The 12496-nt window shown below is 37.5% G+C and overlaps 1 protein-coding gene across 11 annotated transcripts in view; it reads right to left on the reverse strand.

Annotated features, from left to right (window-relative positions):
* Positions 1 to 12496, reverse strand: part of DNAH14 (dynein axonemal heavy chain 14) — a 499118-nt gene that overhangs the window by 291005 nt on the left and 195617 nt on the right. For all 11 annotated transcript variants that reach the window (XM_054519536.1, XM_054519533.2, XM_054519594.1 and 8 more), the window contains exon 27: positions 9864 to 9951. In XM_054519536.1, coding sequence (XP_054375511.1) covers positions 9864 to 9951 — 88 coding nt within the window. The remainder of the gene's footprint in view (positions 1 to 9863; positions 9952 to 12496) is intronic.

Consider the following 12496-nt stretch of genomic DNA (forward strand, 5'->3'; position numbering starts at 1 on the left):
GGGGCCCTCCCACAGTGCAGTGCAGCTGCCTTGCCAGATCATGGCCAGACTGCTTCTTTAACTGGGGCCCAACTCACTCCTCCTCACTAGTGGGGTCTTCAGTTCTGTGGACAGAGATCTCTTCCCGGGAGGGAGATCCCCGGGTGAGAGGCAGCACTCTCTCTGAGGTTCTGTAAACTCAGCCATTCTACCTGGCTGGCTGCGGAAAATACAGGCGGTCTACAAAGAATGGTCACTCCCCAGTGAAACACGCCTGCTCTACCAAGAAGCAACCAGACTGCTTCATTGGGTGGGTTCCTGATCCTCTTTCTCCTGACTGGGTGACATCTTCCACCGGGGGGCCCTAGCCTCCACAGCAGCCCTATGGTAGAGTGGCCTGTTAAAAGAAAGACAAACAGAGGCTAGGCAGTGGCTCATGCCTGTAATCCCAGCACTCTGGGAGGCTGAGGTGGGTGGATCACCTGAGGTCAGGAGTTTAAGACCAGCCTGGCCAACATGGTGAAATGCTGTCTCTACTGAAAATACAAAAATTAGCTGGGTGTAGTGGTGCATGCCCGTAATCTCAGCTACTCAGGAGGCTGAGGCAGGAGAATGACTAGCACCTGGGAGATGGAGGTTGCAGTGAGCTGAGATTGTGCCACTGCACTCAAGCCTGGGTGTCAGAGCAAGACTCTATCTTAAAACAAAACAAAACAAAAAACAAACAGAAAACAACAACAACATTAATGAAAAAAGACCCCACAAAAACCCCACTCAAAGGTCAGCAACCTCAAAGATCAAAGGTAGATAAGCCCACAAAGACGAGAAGGAATAAATGCAAAAACACTGAAAACTCAAAAAGCCAGTGTGCTTCTCCTCTTCCAAATGATTTCAACAGAACTGGGCTGAGGCTGAGACGGATGAATTGGCAGAAATAAGGCTTCAGAAGGTGGGTAATAACTAACTTCGCTGAGTTAAATGAGCATGTGCTAACTCAATATAAAGAAGCTAAGAATCATAATAACACAATGCAGGAGCTGATAGCCAGAATAGCCAATTTAGAGAGGAACATAACTGACCTAATGGAGATAAAAAACACAACAAGAGAAATTCACAATGCAATCACAAGTATCAATAGCAGAATAGACCAAGTGGAGGAAAGAATCTCAGAACTTGAAGACTATCTTTCTGAAATAAGAGAGGTAGAAAATAATAATGAAAAAAGAATGATAAGGAATGAACAGAACCTTTGAGAATTATGGGATTATGGAAAGAGAACGAACCTATGACTGACTGGGGTACCTGAAACAGATGGGAAGAATGGAACCAAGTTGGAAAACGTACTTCAGCATATCATCCAGGAGAACTTCCCCAACCTAGCAAGACAGGCCAACATTCAAATTCAGCAACTGCAGAGAACCCCAGTAAGATACTCCATAAGAACATCAACTCTGAGACACATAATCATGAGATTCTCCATGGTCAAAATGAAAGAAAAAATTAAGGCAATCAGAGAGAAAAGCTAGATCCCCTACAAGGGAAAACCCATCAGACTAATAGTGGACCTCTCACTGGAAACCCTGCAAGCCAGAAGAGATTGGGGGCCAATATTCAACTTCTTAAAGAAAAGAATTTCCAGTCCAGAATTTCATATCCGGCCAAACTAAGCTTCATAAACAAAGGAGAAAGAAGATCCTTTTCAGAAAAGCAAATGCTCAGGGAATTCATCATCACCAGATCCGCCTTGCAAGAGCTCCTGAAAGAAGCACTAAATATTGAAAGAAAAACCATTATCAGCTGCTACAAAACACACTGATGTACACAGACTAGTGACACTATGAAGCAACCACACAAACAAGTCTGCAAAATAACTAGCTAGCATCATGATGTCAGGATACAATTTACACATAACAATACTAATCTTAAATGTAAATAGGCTAAATGCCCCCAATTAAAAGACACAGAATGACAAGCTGGATAAAGAGTCAAGCCTCATCAGTATACTGTCTTCAAGAGCCCCATCTCACGTGCAAAGACACACACAGGCTCAAAATAAAGGGATAAGGTAAAATTTACCAAGCAAATGGAAAACAGAAAAAAGCAGGAGTAGCAACCCTAGTTTCTAAAAAGCAGACTTTAAACCAACAAAGATAAACAAAGACAAAAAAGGGCATTACATAATGGTGAGGGGTTCAATTCAACAAGTGATAACTACCCTAAATATATATGCACCCAAAACAGGAGCACCCAGCTTCAGAAAGCAAGTTCTTAGAGACCTACAAAGAGATTTAGTCTCCCACACAGTAATAGTGGGAGACTTTAACATCCCTCTGACAATATTAGACAGATCACTGAGACAGAAAATAAACAAAGATATTTAGAACCTGAACTTGACTAAATGGACCTAATAGACATATATAGAACTCTTTACCCCAAAACAACAGAATATAGACTCTTCTCATACCCACACAACACTTACTTTAAAATTGGTCACATAATAGGATCACATAATAGAAAGTGATCACACTCCTCTGCAAATGCAGAAGACCTGAAATCATAATGGTCTTTCAGACCACAGTACAATCAAATTAGAACTCAAGATTAAGAAATCCACTCAAAACCATACAACTACATAGAAATTGAACAACCTGCTCCTGAATGACTCTTGGGTAAATAATAAAATAAAGGCAAAAATTAAGAAGTTCTTTCAAACGAATGAGAACAAAGAGACAACATACCAGAATCTCTGGGACACAGCTAAAGCAGTGTTAAGAGGGAAATTTATAGCACTAAATGCCCACATCAAAAAGCTAGAAAGACCTCAAGTTAACAACGTAACATCTCAATTAAAAGGACTAGAGAATCAAGAGCAAACAAACCCCAAAGCTAGCAGAAGACAAGAAATAACCAAGATCAGAGTTGAAGGAGATAGAGACACGGGAAACCCTTTAAAAAATTAGAAAATCCAGGAGCTGTTAAAAAAAATAGATACACCATTTGCTAGGCTAATAAAGATGAAAAGACAGAAGAATCAAACACAATAAGAAATGATAAGGGGGATATCATCACTGACCCCACAGAAATACAAACAAGAAAGACAATTTCCTGGACAAATACACCTCCCAAGACTGAACCAGGAAAAAATCAAATCCCTGAATAGACCAATAATGAGTTGTGAAATTGAAGCAGTAATAAATAGGCTACCAACCAAAAAAATCCCAAGACCAGATGGATTCACATCTGAATACTATCAGAGGTACAAAGAGAAGCTGGTACTATTTCTACTGAAACCATTCCAAAAAATTGAAGAGGAAGGACTCTTTCCTAACTCATTCTATGAGGCCAGCATCATCCTGATACCAAAACCTGGCAGAGATACAACAAAAAAAGAAAACTTCAGGTCAATATCCTTGATGAACATTGATGCAAAAATCCTCAATAAAATACTGGCAAACCAAATCCAGCAGCGCATCAAAAAGCTTATTCACCACGAACAAGTTGGCTTTATACCCAGAATGCAAGGTTGGTTCAACATATGCAAATCAATAAATGTCATTCATCACATAAAGAGAACTAAAGACAAAAACCACATGTTATCTCAATAGATACAGAAAAGGCCTTTGAAAAAATTCAACATCTCTTCACGTTAAAAACTCTCAATAAATTAGGTATTAGAGGAACATTCCTCAAAATAATAAGAGTTATATATGACAAACCCACAGCCAATATCATACTAAATGGGCAAAAGCTGGAAGCATTCCCTTTGAAAACTGGCATAAAACAAGGATGCCCTCTCTCACCACTCCTATTCAACATAGTATTCGAAGTTCCAGCCAGGGCAATCAGGCAAGAGGAAGAAATAAAGGATATTCAAATAGGAAGAGAGGAGGTCAAATTATCTTTGTTTGCAGATGGCATGATCCTGTATCTAGAAAACCCCATCATCTTAGCCCAAAAGCTTCTTAAGCTGATAAGCAACTTCAGCAAAGTCTCAGGATATAAAATCGATGTGCCAAAATTGTTAGCATTCCTATATATACCACCAAGCAAGCAGAGAGCCAAATCATGAATGAACTCCCATTCACAATTGCTACAAAAAGAAAAAGAATAAAATACCTAGGAATTACAGCTAACAAGGGAAATGAAGGACCTCTTCAAGAAGAACTACAAACCACTGCTCAGGGAAATCAGAGAGGATACAAACAAATGGAGAAACATTCCATGCTCATGGATAGGAAGAATCAGTATCATAAAAATAGCCATAGTGCCCAAAGTAATTTATAGATTCAATGCTATTCCCATTAAACTACCACTGACATTCTCCATATAATTAGAAAAACTACTTTAAAATTCATATGGAACCAAAAAAGAGCCCAAATAGCCAAGTCAATACTAAGCAAAAAGAACGAATCTGGAGGCATCACACTACCTGACTTCAAACCATACTACAAGGCTACAGTGACCAAAACAGTATGGTACTGGTACAAAAACAGACACACAGACCAACGTAACAGAACAGAGAACCCAGAAATAGAACCTCACACCTACAGCCATTTGATCTTCCACAAACATGATCAAAACAAGCAATGGGGAAAGGATTTCCTATTTAATAAATGATGCTGGCAGAATGGCTAGCCATATCTAGAAAAGTGAGAGTGGAACCCTTCCTTACACCATATACAAAAATTAACTCAAGGTGGAGTAAAGGCTTAAATCTAAAAACCAAAACTATAAAAACCCTAGAAGAAAATCTAGGCAATACCAGTCAGGATATAGGCATGGGCAAAGACTTCATGACAAAAATTCCAAAAGCAATTGCAACAAAAGCAAAACTTGACAAATGAGATCTAACCGAACTAAAGAGCTTCTGCACAGCACAGCAAAAGAAACTATCATCAGAGTGAACAGACAACCTACAGAATGGGAGAAAATTTTTGCAATCTCTCCATCTGACAAAGGGCTAATATCCAGAATTTACAAGGAACTTAAACACATTTACAAGAGAAAAAAAACTCCATTAAAATGTGGGCAAAGGACATGAACAGATACTTCTAAAAAAAAAGACATACATGCGCCCAACAAACATTTGAAAAAAACCTCAACATTACTAATCGTTAGAGAAATGCAAATCAAAACTACAATGAGATACCATCTCACGCTAATCAGAATGGCTATTGTTAAAAAGTCAAAAAATAGATGCTGGTGAGGTTGTGGAGAAAAGGGAACATCTATATGCTGCTACACTGCTGGTGGAAGTGTAAATCAGTTTAACATTGTGGAAGATAGTGTGGCAATTCCTCAAAGACCTAGAGGCAGAAATACCATTTGATCCAGCAATCCCATTACTGGGTACATACTCAAAAAACATAAATCATTCTATTATAAAGATACATGCCCACATGTATGTTCATTGCAGCACTATTCACAATAGCAAAGACATGGAATCAACAAAAATGCCCATCAATAATAGAGTGGATAAAGAAAATGTGGTACACATACATCATGAAATACTACAAAGCCATAAAAAGAATGAGATCATGTCCTTTGCAGGGACATGGATGGATCTGGAAGCCGTTATCCTCAGCAAACTAATGCAGGAACAGAAAACCAAACACCGTATTTTCTCACTTATAAATGGGAGCTGAATGATGAGAAAACAGACACATGGGGTGGGGGGTGGCAGGAACAACACACATTGGGGCCTGCTGTAGGGGCAGAGGGAGGGAGAGCATCAGGAAGAACAGCTAATGGGTGCTGGGCTTAATACCTAGGTGATGGGATGATCTGTGCAGCAAACCAGCATGGCACACCTTTACCTTTGTAACAAACCTGAACATCCTGCACATGTACCCCTGAACTTAAAATAAAAGTTGATGAAAAAAAAAACAACAACTTGATAATGGTACCTCCTGGCAATATGGCTTCTATCTTCGTCACTCCAGAAAACTACTGTTGACAGATATAATATAGTTTACAGATCTCTGTAGTCTCTAAAAATGATGACCACTCACTTTTTTAAATGATTACTCAGTTTTTCTGGAGAAAAATCAACAAAACCAACAAAAACCTACCTTTCTTCCTCTTTAGCTTCCATGACAACTCTTATAAATTTTTTTTCTGTTTTGGCCACTCTTTTTCAGTCCTTTTCTTTTGCCTATTCCTTAGCTGTTCATGTTTCTTGGAGTCTTTCCTTGTCCCTCTTCTCTTATTCTACACATGCTGTTAGGGGAAACTTTATCACTCCCCTGGCTCCAACCACACTTCTCAAAAGAACTGCCAATTTTTGTTTTATTGACATCACAACTTCCTAGTTTTCCCTCTCTCTTAGGAGACCCAGAAAAACAATAATTAGCTCTAGCAAATATGCATGTAGTAGGCAGAATGGCTCTCTACAAAGATATTCATTTCCTAATTCCCAGAACCTGTGAATATGTCACCTTAAATGGCAAAAAGGACTTTTCAGATGGAATTGAATTAAGAAAATTGAGCTAGAGAGATTATTCTGGATTATCTGGGTGGGTCAAATGTACCCATAAAACACACGTAATCATAAAACTGGGTAACTTTTCCGCCTCTGAGCAGAGGGAGCTAGGACTACTGAAGAATAGTCAGAGAGATGCACATTGCTGACTTTGAAAATGGAGGAATGGGCTGTGAGCCAAGGAATGCCAATGGCCTCCAGAAGCTGAAAAGGCAAAGAAACAGATTTTCCCCGAGAGCCTCTAGAAAGGAGCACAGCTTTGCTGACACCTTGATCTTAGCCCACAGAAACCTGTGGGTTGGCCTTCTAACCTACTGAATTGTAAAATAATAAAGCTGTGTTGTTTTAAGGCACCACGTTTTTAGTAACTTTTTAATAACAGCAGTAGAAAACTAATGCAATACAATATAGTGATGTTCTTAAGAAAATAGTTCTACTTTCATTCAAAATTATAAAGATTTTCAAAACTATAGTGAAGTTGAAGGAATTATACAATGAATACTTATATATTCACCACCTACATTCTACCATTAACTTTTTGCTATATTTGCCATGAATCTATACATCTACCCATCTTATGCATTTCAAAGTAAGCTACAGACACCAGTACCCTTCATAATGATTTATTTTCCAAATCATTTCTTTCTTGGCAATGTAGCCACAAACTAAATACTTATACAGGCATACCTTGTTGTATTGTGCTTCATTTTATTGTACTTCACAGATATTGCATTTTTTTCAAATTGAAGATTTGTGGCAACCCTGCATTGAGCAAGTCTATCAGTGTCATTTTTTCCAATAGTATGTGTTCACTCCATGTCTCTGCATCACATTTTGGTAATTCTCAGAATATTTCCAACCTTTTCATTATTATATCTGTTATGGTGATCTGTGATTAATGATCTTGGATGTTACTATTGTAATTGTTTGAGAGGACCACAAATGATGCCCATGTAAGACAGCAAACTTAATTGATAAATGCTGTTTGTGTCTTATCTTCTTCACCAAATAGCCATTCCCCCATCACTGTCCTTCTTCTTGGGTCTCCCTAATCCCTGAGACACAATAATGTTGAATTTAGTCCAGCTAATAACCTTACAATGGCCTCTAAGTGTTCAAGTAAAAAGAACTGTTGCACATCCTTCTCTTAAAATTAAAAGCTAGAGATGATTAAGCTTAATAAGGAAGGCATGCCAAAAGCCAAAACAGGTTGAAAGCTAGGCCTCTTCTGCCAAACAGTCAAGTTGTGGATGCAAAGGAAAAAAATTCTTGAAGAAAATTAAAAGTGCTACTCCTGTGAACACACTAATGATAAGAAAGCAAAACAGCCTTACTGCTGTTTTGGAGAAAATTTTAGTGTCTGGATAGAAGATCAAACCAGCCATAACATTTCCTTAAGAAAAAGCCTAATCCAGAGCAAGGCTCTAACTCTTTTCAATTCTGTGAAGACTGAGAGAGATAAGGAACGCTGCAGAAGAGAAGTCTGAAGCTAGCAGAAGTTGGCTCATGAGATTTAAGGAAAGAAGCTGTCTCAGTAACGTAAAAGCGCAAAGGTAAGTAGCAAGTGCTGATGTGGAAGCTGCAGTAAGTTATCCAGAAGAACTAGGTTAACATAATTGATGAAAGTGGATACACTGAACAACGGATTTTCAAGGTAGATGAGATAGCCTTCTATTGGAAGAAGAGGCCATCCAAGACTTTTGTAGTTGGAGAGAAGTCAATACCTGGCTTCAAAGCTTCAAATGACAGGCTGATTCTCTTGTTAGGCTAATGCAACCTGTGACTCTAAATTGAAGCCAATGCTCACTTACCGTTTTGAAAATCCTAGGACCCTTAAGAATTAAGTATGCTTAATCTACTCTGCCCCTGCTCTATAAATGGAACAACAAGGCCTGGATGACAGCACATCTGTTTTCAGCATGGTTTACTGAATATTTTAAGCCCACTGTTGGGACCTACTGTTAAGAAAAAAAGATTCCTTTCAAAATATTACTGCTCACTAACAACACATCCAGTCACCCAAGAGTTCTGATGGAGATGTACAAGGAGATTAATGTTGTTTTCATGCCTGATAACAAAACATCCATTCTGTAGCCCATGGGTCAAGGAGTACTTTTGACTTTCAAGTCTTATTATTTAAGAAATACATTTCATAAGGCTATAGCTTCCATAGATAGTGATTCCTCTGATGGATCTAGGCAAAGTAAATAGAAAACCTTCTGGAAAGGATTCACCATCCTAGATGCCATTAAGAATATTCATGATTCATGGAAGAAGGTCAAAATAGCCACATTAATGGGACTTTGAAAGAAGTTGATTTCAACTCTCATGGACCACTTTAAGGAGTTCAAGACTTCAGTGGAAGTAACTGTAGATGTGGTGGAAATAGCAAGAGAACTAGAATTAAAAGTGGAGCCTGAAGATGTGACGGAATTGCTACAATCTCATGAAAAAACTTGAATGGAAGACAAGTTGCCTCTTATGGATGTGCAAAGAAAGTTGTTTCTTGAGATGGAATCTACTCCTGATGAAGTTGCTGTGAACATTATTGAAATGACAAAAAAGGATTTAGTATATTACATAAACTTAGTTGATAAAGCAGTGGCAGAGTTTGAGAGAATTGACTCCAATTTTGAAAGAATTTCCATTGTGGGCAAAGTGCTAGCAGAAATCATCGCATGCTACAAAGAAATCTTTTGGGAAAGGAAGAGTCAAGCCATGTGGCAAACTTCATTGTTATCTAATTTTAAGAAATTGCCACAGCCATCCTAACCTTCAGCAACCACCACCCTGATCGGTCAGCAACCATCAAAATCTAGGCAATACCCTCCACCAGCAACAAGATTATGACTTGCTGAAGGCTCAGATGATTGTTAGCATTTTTTAGTAATAAAGCATTTTTAATTAAGGCATGCACATTTTTTAGACATAACTCTACTGTACAGTTAACAGACTACAGGAGGCCAGGCATGGTGGCTCACTCCTGTAATCCTAGCACTTTGGGAGGCTGAGGTGGGCAGATCACCTGAGGTCAGGAGTTCAAGACCAGCCTGGCCAACATTACAAAACCCCATCTCTACTAAAAATACAAAAATTAGCCAGGCGTGGTGGTGCACACCTGTAGTCCCAGCTACTCAGGAGGCTGAGGCAGCAGAATCACTTGAACCTGGGAGGCGGAGGTTGCAGTGAGCTGAGATTGTACCACTGCACTCCAGCCTGGGTGACAGAAAAAAAAAAAAAAGACTACAGGACAGTGTAAACATAACTGTTATAGGCCCTAGGGAAAAAAAATTCATGTGACTCACTTTATTGGAATATCCTCTTTATTACAGTGGTCTGAAATTGAACCTGCAATATCTCCAAGGTGTCCCTGTATACATACATCAAAGCAGCATTAACTTACCACAGTAAGTACCACTTGTCCTGGATGAGATAATACCCATTGGGAAAACATCTGGCAGTTCCAGTCTTCAATCCCTTGACTTAAAAATCTATAAATTAAAAAATTTATTTATGTTATTTATACTTAATCATTGATTGTGGCCATTTAATGACCAAACATGACAAGGTCACAGGGGAGTTTTCCTTTAAGATCTCTGATTTCTTTGTTCTAATGTAGAAATCAGACCAAATAAAGGTAACAGAGCCTTAATGAAGCATAATGCATACTCCTTAAATTCCTTTTTGAGATTATCTGTACTTTTCTAATAAGGTCAATGAGTTTCTGAGATGGTAAAAATATATACAAAGAGATGACGCATATTAGCTCTGAATTGCTAATAGTATTTATGACAAAATCTATATTTGAAATAATTTCTACAAAATGGAATACTGGGCTGAAACTACCAGATGAGTAACAGTAAAGCCCTGCATGTAGCTTTTAAAATTAATTATAATGGACAGAATAGGATTCATGAAAAATATCCAGACAATTTTATTTAAGACAACAGTTAATGTGCACCAACAGTATAGGTTTCAATGTTGTCATTTTTTTCCATATGGAGTTTTAAGTTTCCTTATAGTCAAATCGGTCAATGATACATTTTTTTTTAATCATTGATACTATATCTCTTAGAAATTCTCAACACTAAATTTCATTTTATTTTCTTCTAATTTGGCTTTCTTTCTTATGTATCACTTTAAAATTCATTTAGAATGTATTTGAATATTTGAAATGAAGTACTGAACCTTTTAATTTTTGTTGTGCTTACAAATGGTATCTATTTTTGTTTTCTTATTTATCATTGCTGATGAGGAGAAATATGTCAATAACAACTTTTATACATTTCAAAGCAGTATCAGTGTGAAATGTCTCTTCCATCAATTACAAATGATTCTTTATTTTATTTAATACCTTTGGCACTTCATTTTATTTTTAAACACTTTTTGTTGGCAGTTCCATGAAAAATCCTTATGACTTTTATTCATAACTTTTTTGTCACATTGCTATACATCTCTCAAACAAAATATAGTTACATTTCTCTTTTGACAAAATCTTTTAATGAAGATCTTACTGCACACTCACATTGATATACTATAAGTATATGGAATATTTAAAACATGCTGACCTAGAGCCCCAGTAGAGTATCACAAGTAGTTTGTGACCTCCAGGAGAAATGGGAAGGAACTTCATGCACTAAAAGGCAAGTTACTCACAGACTAGGTCCTTCCACATACCCTGCTTGTCAGCTGCAACCACAACATATAGGTTGTTGTAGTTAGAAACTAGTATTTGCTTTTAGAAGAGGGACTCACCAGTACAAATATGAAAAGATAACCAAGAATGACCAGATATTTTAGAAAAACTAGTACCATCAAAAAGAACACAAGTCTATAGCCCCAAAATAAAATAAAGCAGTACTAACTTTAAAATAAAAGGAGAGGGAAGAAAACGTTAAAATAATTATGTCATCAATTCTAAGACAGAACTTTTTTTCTACATTTTAATCTTTTTGAAATCAGAAAGCATCTTATAATTAATGATGTCTGACAATCACTCAGCCAGGTGAGACCTATGACTTAGGAGTATAAAAATCTTCTATTGATGTTTTCTGGTAAGATAAAGTACTGCCAACGATCTGTTACATTTGATGAATGTACTTGTACATTCTCTTTAGAAAAAAAATTATTTATTTATTATTTATTTCATTTATTTATTTATTTATTTGAGATGGAGTCTCACTCTGTCACCCAGGCTGGAGTGCAGTGGCACAATCTCAGCTCACTGCAACCTCCGCCTCCCGGGTTCAAGGGATTCTCCTGCCTCAGCCTCCCAAGTAGCTGGGACTACAGGTGTGCATCACCATGCCTGGCTAAATTTTGTATTTTTAGTAGAGACAGGGTTTCACCATGTTGGCCAGGCTGGTCTCAAACTCCTGATCTCAGGGGATCCACCCACCTCAGCATCCCAAAAAAGAGGTAAATTCTATCACTTGTGACAACATGAATAACCCTGGAGGACATTATGTATGTTAAGTGAAATAAGCCAGGCCAAGAAAGATGAATATTATATGATCTCATTTATATGGAGAATCTAAAAAACATTCTCTATTCACAGAAGTAGAAAGTAGAATGGTGTTAATCAGAGGGTGAAAGTGGGGAGGGATGAAGAAAGGGGAGAAGTTAGTCTAAGGATACAAAGTTTCAGTTAGACTAGGAATAAATTTTAGCGATCTACTGCACAGCAGGTCACTATAGTTAATAATGTATTTTATGTTTCACAATAGCTAAAAGTGAACTTGAAATGTTTTCATCACAAAAAGTAAGCATGTGAGGTGATGAGTATTTTAATTAGCTTGAATCAATCATTTTACATTGTATACATGTATCAAAACATCACAATGTATGCCATAATAGATACAATTATTATTTCTCAATTACAAGTTAAAAATAAATTAAATCCCTTTAAAATTCTGCAAACTATGAATAGGATGAAATATCTTTAGTTTGATAAGGCGTATATTCCAGAAACCTATGCATTATGGTCAAACACTAGAAGCTTTTCCAATAAAATTAAGAACAAAAAAAGGATGCTGT

This window comes from Pongo abelii, chromosome 1 (assembly GCF_028885655.2).
Source record: "Pongo abelii isolate AG06213 chromosome 1, NHGRI_mPonAbe1-v2.0_pri, whole genome shotgun sequence".
Taxonomy (NCBI): Eukaryota; Metazoa; Chordata; class Mammalia; order Primates; family Hominidae; genus Pongo; species Pongo abelii.